Here is a 14,361-nt window from a genome sequence, read left to right as displayed (position 1 = left end):
TAATGCTAAACCACTGGCATCAGCAGTCTCTTGCTGCCTGGTCCATGGGAAACTGGATCCAATCTTGTCCACAGCGCTCGGTGCCTTTCTCTAGTCTATCACCCCCGAGACCTCCATTTTGCCAAATACAGTTCCATAGCTGGTGAAACACAGGGGCTCTTGCTAAATGCAATCCCCCGACTTGGCTTGCACAGTCTGTTCTGCTTAATAGCTCGTTTTGACAATGACCTCCTTTAATTTTTTTTTAGAGCTCTGTGTGTGGTGTGCTGGAGTGGGTCCAAGCAAACAGACAACAGAGGGAGAAGAATTGCTGCTGCGCTGTCAGCAAGTTTAAGCTCTTTTCTCTGTGTTCCCATGGCTTGGACAAGGCAACACATAAACACACACTGTGCGACACACACTTGCTGTTCCACACACACAGGCAGTACACGCACACATTTGCGAGGGGGCGTGCTGTGGGATTATTTAAGATACTCTTTGAAGAGGTAGGGTCTCGGATGTTTTCTGAAGATGGGCAGGGACTCTGCTGTGCTAGCTTCAGGGGCAAGCTTTGAAGGCTGAGCGGGAGCTGCCCTCCCTCCAGGGTGGGAGGGCCAAGAGACCAAAGGTGGGAGAACAGAGTACTCCAGTTGGGGTGTAGGGTTTGAGAATAGCCTGAAAGTAGGAAGGGGCAGTTCTTCTTTTAATTTAATTTACCTTTATTTAACTAGGCAAGTCAGTTAAGAACAAATGCTTATTTACAATGACGGCCTAGGAACAGTGGGTTAACTGCCTTGTTCAGGGCCAGAACGACAGATTTTTACCTTGTCAGCTCAGGGATTTTATCTTGCAACCTTTCGGTTACTAGTCCAATGCTCTAACTGCTAGGCTACCTGCTTGCTGGCTCCGTAGGCAAGCACCGTGGTCTTGTAGTGGATGCGAGCTTCGTCTGGAAGCCAGTGGAGTCTGTGGAGGAGCGGGGTGACATGGGAGAACTTGGTTGAACCTCAGGTGAACTGCGGCATTCTGGATAAGTTGCAATGGTTTGATGGCACAAGCAGGGAGCCCAGCCAACACACACAGTGCACTCGCTTGGTGTGCCACACTCACTCTCTCTATTTATCTCTCTCTTGTTGTGCCATGCAGTATGGTTGCAGAGCAGTACGTTAGTTTCTGGACCCACTAAGGGATCAGGGGCCAGATTCTATTCTATTTTGTCTGTGTGTTTGCATCGTTTCACCACGTGTGGTCTCTGCCACCATGGAGACTGGCCTTTTGTTAGCCAGAATCCCATTACGTCATTGGACCAGACAATGTTTGTGTCTGTGTGTCTTTGTGTATCTCTGACTGCGTTTACAGAAGAAGCCCAATTCTGATCTTTTTTCCACTAATTGGTCTTTTGAACAATCAGATCAACTCTGAAAAAGATCTGATGTGATTGGTCTAAAGACCGATTAATGAAAAAAGATATCAGAATTGTGCTGCCTGTGTAAACGCAACTCAAGTAAAAAGGAAAAAAGGGCTCCTTTTGGGTTCCATCTTGAGCCCTCTGTGTAAAAGGTTCTGCATGGAAGCAAAAGGGTTCTACCGAGAACCAAAAAGGGTTCTCCAAACCTGTACATGTTCTAGATACCAAAACCACTTACAGTTGGTGAGGGCATACATTTTTTGTATGTGATCCCTGTGGGAATTGAACCCACTACCTTGGCAGTGCTAGCACCAGTCTTGCCAACTGTGACACACTTCATATACTTGTCTGTGTCCACATGGGCAAGTAAGTTTTAGTGGTGATATGATCAGAGTAACTGAGAGAAGTTGGTTAGGGGTTAAGAAGACAAGATGATGGTTGTCCTCTGGTCACACTCCAGCTCCATTCTCTGTAGACCAACCTCCAATTTTCTCTCTGCAGGTCAAGTGGGGCCAGGAGCCTTGGCTGCCACAACTATAGGATTAGTAAGTCAATATTGGCAAAGAAGTGGCATGGAACAGAGCACAGGGTTACTGGCAGAGGAAGGTGGCGCTCGATATCTGTCTGTTCATCACGTATGACATCTAAATCTCCTCAGCTATTTTTGACTGTGTTTACTTTGTTTGTTTTGGATTATCCAAAATTATCAAACTGTTTTGGTACATCTTGTTTTGTGGTTTTATCATCTGCAGACATACAGACATACCTGTTGTTTTTTTCTCACTGATTCTGATGTTGGTATTGCGTAATGAGAGCAGTGTTGAAGTGAATGTGCAAGTGTTCTGACTTTGAGCCATTTCATGAAACACTCTGATGCTTTATAAAGAGGTGTGGTGGTAACACTGCAAGCATGGCTTTCCCCATCAGTACTGGTGAGGGTACTGTACTGGTGTAGGCTGCATGGCGATCAGATAGCTTCCTGTCTACAGCTTCCTGGTTTATGCTAGGTAGATTACTGGGCAGGGGTGGCCTAGATTTGATGAATCAGGTGTATTTAGAGCAGGGCTAGAGCAAAAGCCTGCATGCACAGTTCCAAAAGGGAAGTCCACTGCTTTGTTATGCTGAACCCACACAACATAACGTCCACAATGCTTTTAATTAAGACTCCTAACATTCTAACAAAACGTACAAAAAATGTAAAAAATGTAAATAGTTACAGTTCATATAAGGAAATCAGTCAAATCAGGCCTGGGATGGCATAGGCCCACCCACTTGGGAGTCAGGCCCACCCAATGGGGAGCTTGGCCCAGCCAATCAGAATTTGTTTTTCCCACAAAAGGGCTTTATTACAGACAGAAATACTCCTAATCGCTTCTTTAGTAAAATAGAAAAGAGGATAAGGTGAAAAAAGCTGCCTACTTAACTGAAATAAATCCTGTGTACCCACTTATGTAACCTTCTGACCCTCTTCAGAGGTGTCAAACAGAGACCAACCAACAGATTAGGAGATTTAATCGAAAATCTAATTTTAGGGTTTTGATGTGGAGTTTTTTATAACCTGTTGATTAAGTAATATTCCTTATAACACATACAATGGATTATACCTATCCACAGTTGATTAATCCTTTTGTAAAAAAAAAAGTATGCAAGTGAAAGTAGGCTAGTTTAAACTATTAGGCTACTATTAGGCTACATGGCATATATATATTATTATATTATTATTATTATTATTATTATTATATTATATTATAGCCTGAATAGAGATATAGCCTGAATAGAGAAATAACATTTTGACAGCTCTTCTCTTCTTGATTTAAGCATGTGTTTTAATAATGTACTCTGCATCAGATCTGAAGTCATCTTCAGAGTAGAACACGTGGACAGAAAAAACGGAGTCGTCGGTCAGGTTAGAGCCACGCCCCCCTGGTGTGACGATGAGAGCCACGCCCCCCTGGTGTGACGATGAGACTAGCTGGTGTTAAATCCGAACAAGATTCTGCAGCATCAATTTGCCACTGGACAGTTCCTCGAGGCAAGCTGACGGGTGTGGACTGTTAATTTACCTGAATACTCAGCAGGGAAATAACACCAGTAAGCTTCATGACAAAAATGGAGTGAGAGACAGCTGAATAATTGGACCTGCGAGGGGAACCGCTGTCTTGTGCATATGTTCTATCTATTTTAATCGTGAATAAGCAAATACACGATCATATGTTTGTCAATGAGTAAAAACAGTCTTGAATGCAGGGCATGTATCTAAGCAATAGTCGATCAATCACACTGTAGGCTACTTTTCCACGTTGCGCGCCTGCTGCTGTGGTGCGGCTGCTTTCGCCGCTCTGCCCGGTCTATCCACGGTCTCTAGGCTTCGACGCCACGGTGAATTGCACTGCCAACTGAGCCGCAGCCATGGGTGGGAATTTGGGGTGCCACCGCTCGATCCCCAAAGACCCGACGGATTTCAGCAACAGCAAGCGCAAGTTTAGCGCAGCGTGCAACTTCAGCCACATCCTCGTGAACCAGGAGAGGTTGAATATCAACACGGCCACCGAGGAGGAGCTGATGACTCTACCGGGAGTGAACCGTATGGTAGCGCAGAATATCGTGCAGTATCGGGACTGCATTGCAGGGTTTAAAAAGGTAGAAGATTTGGCTCTCGTGAGTGGAATTGGTGCCGGAAAACTGGAGATCATCAGACTGGAAATATGCGTTTCGAGCAGGACGAGTTCGTCCCAACACTCACCGTCGTCTCTGCGTAAAGAATTCGAGCCCCACCTGTCATGCACAGGTATGAACATTAATACCGCCACACCGGCGCAGCTCATGAGCATCCGTGGAATCACGGGTAAAATAGCGAATAACGTAGTAGAATACAGGTTAGAAAACGGTCCGTTTAAAAGCATCGAAGACTTGGTGAGGGTCAATCACATAAACTCGTCTCTATTGGACAAAATCCGCTTTCAAGTGTATGTGGAGCGTTCCAGAACACCTTCCACCAATACCAACGGGGGGTTGGCATACACTACCAAGTCTCATCCGAGCCCCACATCGTTAAGTCTCCTGAGTGAGGACCTGGATCTCCCAGCCGGGGGGCCGACTCGGATCATGTCGGTGCGGCCCGACGTGGAGCCTCCTTCGGGGATGCGGGAGGGGAAGGCGGTGGTCAGGGTGGCTACCTGGAACCTCCAGAACTGCTCCTGTGAAAAAGCCAACAACCCTGGCATCAAAGAGGTCGTGTGTATGACACTGCTTGAAAATGAGTAAGTATTGATCTGAAACCTACAGACAAACTGTCCTTTTAATAGACATATGTTGTCCTGACATAATGACATGTTGTCCATTGTACAGTGTAATCTACAATATACAAAATATTTAGGAACAACTTCCTAATTTTGAGTTGTGCACCCCCTTTTGCCCTCAGAACAGCCTAACTTTGTTGGGAAATAGACAATACACAGCCTGCTCTCATAGACTGGACATAACATGGTAAATGTAAATCAGAGTCACTCAAATTAGTATATTATGTTTTGTATGGTTACTTTAATAAGGGTGGTTGATCACGGTGGATGTGTGGGCATATACAGTTGAAGTCGGAAGTTTACACACTTATGTTGGGAGTCATTAACTCGTTTTTCAACCACTCCACAAATTTCTTGTTAAAAAACTATAGTTTTGGCAAGTTGGTTAGGACATCCACTTTATGCATGACACAAGTAATTTTTCCAATTGTTTACAGACAGATTATTTCACTTATAATTCACTGTATCACAATTCCAGTGGGTCAGAAGATTACATACACTAAATTGACTGTTTCTTCAAACAGCTTGGAAAATTCTAGAAAATGATGTCATTTCTTTAGAAGCTTCCGATAAACTAATTGACATCATTTGAGTCAATTGGAGGTGTACCTGTGGATGTATTTCAAGGCCTACCTTCAAACTTGGTGCCTCTTTGCTTGACATCACAGGAAAGGAAAATAAATCAGCCAAGACTCCAGGAAAAAAAACTGTAGACCTCCACAAGTCTGGTTCATCCTTGGGAGCAATTTCCAAACGCCTGGAGGTACCACGTCCATCTTTACAAAGAATAGTACGCAAGTAGGAACACCATGGGACCACGCAGCCATCAATACCGCTCAGGAAGGAGACGGTAATCTGTACCTGATAGAGTAGGTGTATTCGGAAGTAAGCCGTCTGGCATGAGAGACTCATTGGGAAGAGGAGACTAGAGCAGACCCATAAGTTTTGACAGAACGGATGCACATATGTGTGCCCCAGGACCATCCATTTACTTTGTGCTGGTATAATTTATGCTATGAAATTCTGCGATTTCATTGGGGCAGTTCCCCCTCATAGCAAATAGCTGGAATAACACACCAAGCAATGTTTGCATGGCCTATGCACCCATGGAAGTGGAGCTGTTGCCGCTGGCAGTCCCTGAGGGGCAGAGTAGTAAGGAGCTGAACAGCATGTTTTCAACAATATATTTTTTTGAAACAGGAATATATACATATTTACTGCACTTTTATGAGCATTTTAAAACATAATCCATTAATGATATAATATACACTGGTGTACAAAACAATTAGAACGCCTGCTCTTTCCATGACATAGACTGAGCGGGTGAAAGCTATGATACTTGTTAAATGCACTTCAATCAGTGTAGATGAAGGGGAGGAGACTGGTTAAAAAATATTTTTTTAAGCCTAGACAATTAATTGATTATGTGTACCATTCAGAGGGTGAATGTGCAACTCAGTATTAGGAAGATGTTCATAATGTTTTGTACACTTTCTATATAAAAATGTTGTCAATTACAAGTGGGGGGCCGTCCCTAACGCCCTAATGGGTGGGCTGCCCCTGAATCTGCTACCGTCAGAACGTGTGTACCTGTCATGGTAATTTTGGCGCCCAGAGTCAAATCTTACATGCAGTCCCAAATCCAATCTGTCACGAGAGAGCACTGTCGTCATGCACATGATCCCCTCGTGTCTGTCGCTTAATATAAAGAACACTAAATACTGCCCCACACTAGTCTAAAAAAAGTACACTGACGCACACTTATTTATTTTACTAAACTTGTGGGGACACACAATTGATTCCCATTGAAAATCCTATTTTCCCGAACCTCTAACCCTAATTCTAACCATAAACCCTACCCCTAAGCCTAAAAATAGCTTTTTTCCTTTTGTGGACCCCACTTGTTCAAATGTTTGTTTTTGTTTACTCTTGTGAGTTCTTTTGGTCCCCACAAGTATAGTTAAACATGCCCACATGCACACCTACTAATGCAGAACTGAAAGTCCTACATGCACTACAATCAGAGAAAACAAAGCCCTTTCATAATGATTTTGACCACCGTTAGCACAGTACTTTGACCCCAGATACTTCCCTCCTTCCTCGTCTTCCTCTGTACAGGTTAGGAAGCGAAAGCTATTTTCAAAGCTATGATACTTCCCCTGGCTGTCCCTCCCTTTTCCTGTGTTCTGTCAGCCTGTAGGTGGGGGTCCTGGCTGGGGACATCGACGTGTAGAGAGGAGAGGGAACAACGGGAGAGAATGGGAGCAAGGGAGGGCGAGAAGGTGGATGGGAATAGAGCGAGGGAAGAAAGAAGGGGAACGGGAGGTGGAGTGAGGGTAGTTGGAGAGGGTGTTGTCTGTTTGCTTAGCGCTGAGCTGTGGAGCGAAAGATCACAGGCAGCAGGGCTGATACTTGAGTTTACAGTGCAGGCTGAGCTGGATAGTCTTGGCCTGCCTCCAGCAAGCACAGGGAGCGAGTCACTGGAGTTCAATGAACTCCTCTGCTCTGTGCTGCACCACACGGGACCAAAGGTTAGACAGACAATCGTAAACCAGTGCCGACCAGCCTGACGCAGCCTTGGAGGAGAGGAACACCCCTCGAGTTGTGTAATGAGTCAGCTGAGCGGTTGGTCTTCCTTCTACCAGTCCCTGGCTGAGACACAGACTCAGACTAAGGGAAAAGGGAAGTGGCCCCATCAGGCTAACTAGCTAGCAGGGACATGACAGGGAAAGGGAGGTTACTATAGGCTAGCAGGGACATGACAGGGAGGTTACTCTAGGCTAGCAGGGACATGACAGGGAGGTTACTCTAGGCTAGCAGGGACATGACAGGGAGGTTACTCTAGGCTAGCAGGGACATGATAGGGAGGTTACTATAGGCTAGCAGGGACATGACAGGGAAAGGGAGGTTACTATAGGCTAGCAGGGACATGACAGGGAGGTTACTATAGGCTAGCAGGGACATGACAGGGAGGTTACTCTAGGCTAGCAGGGACATGACAGGGAGGAAACTCTAGGCTAGCAGGGACATGACAGGGAGGTTACTCTAGGCTAGCAGGGACATGATAGGGAGGTTACTATAGGCTAGCAGGGACATGACAGGGAAAGGGAGGTTACTATAGGCTAGCAGGGACATGACAGGGAGGTTACTATAGGCTAGCAGGGACATGACAGGGAGGTTACTCTAGGCTAGCAGGGACATGACAGGGAGGTTACTCTAGGCTAGCAGGGACATGACAGGGAGGTTACTCTAGGCTAGCAGGGACATGACAGGGAGGTTACTCTAGGCTAGCAGGGACATGACAGGGAGGTTACTCTAGGCTAGCAGGGACATGACAGGGAGCAGGGACATGACAGGGAGGTTACTCTAGGCTAGCAGGGACATGACAGGGAGGTTACTCTAGGCTAGCAGGGACATGACAGGGAGGTTACTCTAGGCTAGCAGGGACATGACAGGGAGGTTACTCTAGGCTAGCAGGGACATGACAGGGATAGGGAGGTTACTCTAGGCTAGCAGGGACATGACAGGGAGTTTACAATAGGCTAGCAGGGACATGACAGGGATAGGGAGGTTACTATAGGCTAGCAGGGACATGACAGGGATAGGGAGGTTACAGGGCTAGCAGGGGGTTAAATCAGTTCAGTAGTACAGAGAATGTGTAGAATGAAGCTGCTGACACAGTTGACTCATCTGTAGAAGAAAAACAAGTAGTCTGGCTAAGATGTTGAACAGCTGCATTACTTACAGACTCCAGCGATACCCTCTCTGTGTACTATGCTGTCAGGGAACGGTTGGCGAGGGAACGATAGGCCACAGAAATGCTGTAATGTCAGTTTTGCAAGATCGGTGCCATGCATTGCGATATTGATTTGTGCAATTTTTTCACTTTGGCTGTCACGAGAGGCAACTTATTTTTTTCTGAGCTAGTGGTTGGGGATCTTGTCAGTGTTATGCAATAACTCCTGTGGAAATTGGATTTGGACATAAATGAGTAAAAACTGAGAAACCACATAGGTTAACCTTGGATGTGCAGCTCTTGGGAAAATAAACCCGCATGCTGCCCTAAACATACTCTCTCTCTCTAGGTCAACCTCTACAGGGTTAGTGAAAAAGAACTTCCAAGGTTTCAATGTATCTGAACTGATTTGATGTACTGAGGAATCCACTCTTGTTTTTACATTGAGGGCAAATGAACAACTGCTTTCACTGCAGTCTGAACTTCTATACAATCATCCCTAAAAAAACCTCCCCCCACCCCAAGGCATGTCTGACACACTGACGACGGGGGTGTGGATTAGATACCTATTGGAATGTGTTCTGATTTTCATCATTAGTGAGGTTTGTCATTAGAACCCTGACGGTGTTTCTGATATAAATCGATTCAACCGGACCAACCCAATAACAGAAACAATGTGTTCTGTGTTCATCTGAATGGACATGATCTGATAATGGAAAATCGGATCAGCGTATCTAGTTAGCTATTCAAAGGTCAGTCGATCAGTCTTGTAATGTAATCATCCAATGATTCCCATCACCACACAATCTCTGGACAAGATCTTCCCGACTTCTAAACAGATTACTGGCATTACAGATCAACTGTGTTCTCTCGCTTCTAATATTGAAGCATTATGTTCTTTCCGTACATATTTATCTGTGGAAGAAGTGGTCAGAAAGTGATTTTTAAGACCTGAATGCCAAAACATTTAGGATGGAGGTGTTCAAAGTTGACCCATTTTGCACACCCTACCATGAGACATCCATGCCTTCATCACTGCAAAAGATAAATGTTTGATATCATTTAAAAGATTAAAAACAGTGTTGTCAAACTATATTTGATACTTTCTTGAAAAAACACAGCACCCTGTATTCAAGAGCTGATGGATGGCACAGCACAAACACCGCCGATGTAAAATCGAGCTGATGGATGGCACAGCACAAACACCGCCGATGTAAAATAGAGCTGATGGATGGCACAGCACAAACACCACCGATGTAAAATAGAGCTGATGGATGGCACAGCACAAACACCACCGATGTAAAATAGAGCTGATGGATGGCACAGCACAAACACCGCCGATGTAAAATAGAGCTGATGGATGGCACAGCACAAACACCACCGATGTAAAATAGAGCTGATGGATGGCACAGCACAAACACCGCCGATGTAAAATAGAGCTGATGGATGGCACAGCACAAACACCGCCGATGTAAAATAGAGCTGATGGATGGCACAGCACAAACACCGCCGATGTAAAATAGAGCTGATGGATGGCACAGCACAAACACCACCGATGTAAAATAGAGCTGATGGATGGCACAGCACAAACACCGCCGATGTAAAATAGAGCTGATGGATGGCACAGCACAAACACCGCCGATGTAAAATAGAGCTGATGGATGGCACAGCACAAACACCGCCGATGTAAAATAGAGCTGATGGATGGCACAGCACAAACACCGCCGATGTAAAATAGAGCTGATGGATGGCACAGCACAAACACCGCAGACGTAAAATAGAGCTGATGGATGGCACAGCACAAACACCGCCGATGTAAAATAGAGCTGATGGATGGCACAGCACAAACACCGCCGATGTAAAATAGAGCTGATGGATGGCACAGCACAAACACCGCCGATGTAAAATAGAGCTGATGGATGGCACAGCACAAACACCGCCGATGTAAAATAGAGCTGATGGATGGCACAGCACAAACACCGCCGATGTAAAATAGGGTCCAAGCTACAACGTATGTGAAAATTGTAACAAAATCAGAGTTTAACATAAATGATCTAAAAACGCATAAAGGCAGGTGTTGGTGCTGCCTGCCTGCCACTCACCATGTGAATCCCTGTCCTAGTGCATGATGGGAAGGTCACATCTACATCTCACCTGCAACAGCAGGTCTGTCCCCCGACTCACAGAACAGACTGCCTTTTAAAACAGACAGCATGACTATGTGCTGGACTCTACTGCAATGGTACACACCCTCTGTGCACCCCAATGAAATCGAGAGCTATCTGAGAGGCACCGTTTCTCTCAGCCCTGTCAGCGTGTTTTGTGTGTGTGTGTGTGTGAGACAGGATGATGCTGAGGTCATGAGCGGTGGTGTTGGGGAGGTCGCCGCTGACAGGAGTGTGTGTGTGTGCTCTTAACACTCAACGCAGGCTCCAGAGGGAGAAGGTGCTGGTGGAAGATTCCATCAGCGCAGCAGTTTGTGGCAACAGACTGCGTGAGAAGCATTGCCCAGAAAACACTGCTTCTCTCAGTGCCAGGACAGGAGCCATCATGCCCAGTCCCTTCTGTAGCTGTAACAGTTTACACTGGTACACTCTGTCTTGAAACCAGTAATGCACTGGTTCTCAATTGACCTGAAAACCAAGCTACACTGAGACACCATCTCTCAAACCAGTCTGCACTTATACACCACTATCTAGTACAGTAGACTGAGACAGGATTATTCCAAGGTGACCTTCATGCTGCAGCTCGTTTATTTTAGTTACAAAACGATATCAGTGTTATCAGATTTACTCTTATCTGACAAGTACAGACATTTCCTTCATTGTGTATTCAGTGTGTGTGTGTGTGTGTGCGTACGTCTACAGTAGATTTCCTACCAAAGTAAATCATTCTAAGTTTCTGCGTGACAGTGGGTCTTTTCTCCTTTGTAATGACATTGAGGGATTACAGTTTCTCTCTGAGCCGTATATAGTGTGACTCTGCTCTCCCTCTTCTCTGATGCAGTGTGGATCTTTATGACCTTTGCTGCAAGCCCCCTCCAACTTTTTTCATTCTGTGTGTGTGTGTGCACACACTCACACTCACTTGTTTGTACATTGCAGTAGAGCCCTTTACTCATTCTTTTTAATGTTTTATTTTGGTGCTTGCCTTAGACGTTGACAGGGTGAATTTGTTAATCTGCCTATCCTGTCGAGCTGTGAGGAGAATTGAGTGAGCATTGGAGGAGTTTGAACACAATAACATCCTGTTGTTTTTATACATTTTGTTACATTACAGCCTTATTCTAAAATTCATTGAAGAGGAACATGTTTTATTTAATCTACACACAATACCCCATAATGGCATGGTGTGGTCCAAGGAATTGTCCGTAGAGCTCCGAGACAGGATTGTGTCGAGGTACAGATCTGGGGAAGGGTACCAAAAAAAATCTGCCGCATTGAAGGTCCCCAAGAACACAGTGGCTTCCATAATTCTTAAATGGAAGAAGTTTGGAATCACCAAGACTCCTAGAGATTCCTAGAGCACCATTCCTACGGTGAAGCATGGTGGTGGCAGCATCATGCTGTGGGGATGTTTTTCAGTGGCATGGACTGGTAGACTAGTCAGGATCGCGGGAAAGATGAATGGCGCGAAGTACAGAAATCCTTGATGAAAACCTGCTCCAGTGCGCTCAGGACCTCAGACTGGGGTGAAGGTTCACCTTCCAACAGGACAACGACCCTAAGCTCACAGCCAAGACAATGCAGGAATGGCTTCGGAACAGGTCTACAAATGTCCTTGAGTGGCCCAGCCAGAGCCCGGACTTGAACCCGATTGAACATCGCTGAAGACACTTGAAAAGAGCTCTACTGCGACGCTCCCTATACAACCTGACAAAGCTTGAGAGGTTCTGTAGAAAAGAATAGGGGGAAACTCCACATACAAGACTTGACAAGCTTGTAGCATCATACTCAAGGCTGTAATTGCTGCTAAAGGTACTTCAACAAACTACTGAGTAAATGGTGTGATTACTTATGTAAATGTTATTTCATATGTTTTTACTAGAGGTCGACCGATTAATCAGAATGGACGATTTAATTAGGGCCGATTTTCAAGTTTTCATAACAATCGGAAATCGGTATTTTTGGACACCGATTTGGCCTATTATTTTATTTTAATAATTTTTTTACACCTTTTTATTTAGTCTTTATTTATTTATTTTAATTTAAGGATATGCATATTCTTGGTATCATTTGAAAGGAAACACCTGAATTGTGGAAATGTGAATTGAATGTATGAGAATATAACACAATAGATCTGGTAGAAGAAAATACAAGGAAATAACATACGTTTTCTGTTTTTATTGTTGCTGCATCATCTTTCAAATGACCAAGAACAGCCAGACATGCTGGGGATGAAGAAAATAAGATGGCAACAATAGCTGAGCAAAGTTTTGGACAGAACTTCAAAAATGAGCGAGCTACATGACATTGAGCATGAAGTCACCCAGGTGTCCCACACAAATGTACCCAAGTGGCCAAATTGGTACAGTTTTACATTTTGAAGGAAATAACTATATACAAAATACAAAAATGCTATTCTAACACCCCCTCAAAAATAAATATATATATAAAAAAATATTTTTTTAAACAATTAACAAGGGAAACTATTTACATATTTTCAATTTACAATATTGTGAAGACCCTCGGTCCTCTACACAATATTGTGCTGCTGCTGCCATGGCCCATAGCAGTCTCTTTCTGCTGTAAAGCAGAGGCTTACTGAACAGGTTGTGCAGGTGATGGGGCATTTCCTGTGACAAAGGGCACAATGATGTCTCCCTACTGTGCCCTTTTTGCCCTGAGGCACATTCATGCCTGCAGAGATGAATCTGGGCAGGTGAACACCACTGGTTGGAGCAGAAGGGACAGAGGTAGAGGGGACAGAAGGTGCTACAGTGGACTTGCTGTAGCTAGCAAGCTCCTGGATGAGTCAGTGTGTTGGCAGCGGCCACTCAATGTTAGTGGTGGCTGTTTAACAGTCTGATGGCCTTGAGATAGAAGCTGTTTTTCAGTCTCTCGGTCCCAGCTTTGATGCACCTGTACTGACCTCGCCTTCTGGATGATAGCGGGGTGAACAGGCAGTGGCTCGGGTCGTTGTTGTCCTTAATGATCTTTATGGCCTTCCTGTGACATCGGGTGATGTAGGTGTCCTGGAGGGCAGGTAGTTTGCCCCCGGTGATGCGTTGTGCAGACCTCACTACCCTCTGGAGAGCCTTACGGTTGAGGGCGGAGCAGTTGCCGTACCAGGCGGTGATACAGCCCGCCAGGATGCTCTCGATTGTGCATCTGTAGAAGTTTGTGAGTGCTTTTGGTGACAAGCCTTCCTCCTGAGGTTGAAGAGGCGCTGCTGCGCCTTCTTCACGATGCTGTCTGTGTGAGTGGACCTTCAGTTTGTCTGTGATGTGTATGCCGAGGAACTTAAAACTTGCTACCCTCTCCACTACTGTTCCATCGATGTGGATAGGGGGGTGTTCCCTCTGCTGTTTCCTGAAGTCCACAATCATCTCCTTAGTTTTGTTGACGTTGAGTGTGAGGTTTTTCCTGACACCACACTCCGAGGGCCCTCACCTCCTCCCTGTAGGCCGTCTCGTCGTTGTTGGTAATCAAGCCTACCACTGTTGTGTCGTCCGCAAACTTGATGATTGAGTTGGAGGCGTGCGTAGCCACGCAGTCGTGGGTGAACAGGGAGTACAGGAGAGGGCTCAGAACGCACCCTTGTGGGGCCCCCGTGTTGAGGATCAGCGGGGAGGAGATGTTGCCTACCCTCACCACCTGGGGGCGGCCCGTCAGGAAGTCCAGTACCCAGTTGCACAGGGCGGGGTCGAGACCCAGGGTCTCGAGCTTGATGACGAGCTTGGAGGGTACTATGGTGTTGAATGCCGAGCTGTAGTCGAT

At 45.5% G+C, this 14,361-nt stretch overlaps 1 protein-coding gene across 1 annotated transcript in view; it reads left to right on the top strand.

The window, feature by feature from the left end:
- Positions 1-3,380: 3,380 nt before the first annotated feature.
- LOC118397661 (endonuclease/exonuclease/phosphatase family domain-containing protein 1-like) overlaps positions 3,381-14,361 on the top strand; it is a 30,806-nt gene continuing 19,825 nt past the window's right edge. The window contains exon 1 of the mRNA XM_052470116.1: positions 3,381-4,647. Within this exon, the coding sequence (XP_052326076.1) occupies positions 3,797-4,647 (851 nt within the window). The 5' untranslated portion in view covers positions 3,381-3,796. The remainder of the gene's footprint in view (positions 4,648-14,361) is intronic.

Source organism: Oncorhynchus keta, chromosome 19 (genome assembly GCF_023373465.1).
Source record: "Oncorhynchus keta strain PuntledgeMale-10-30-2019 chromosome 19, Oket_V2, whole genome shotgun sequence".
NCBI classification, from domain to species: domain Eukaryota; kingdom Metazoa; phylum Chordata; class Actinopteri; order Salmoniformes; family Salmonidae; genus Oncorhynchus; species Oncorhynchus keta.
The sequence above is the reverse complement of the archived record's forward strand: the minus strand, read 5'-3'. Positions and strand labels throughout refer to the sequence as shown.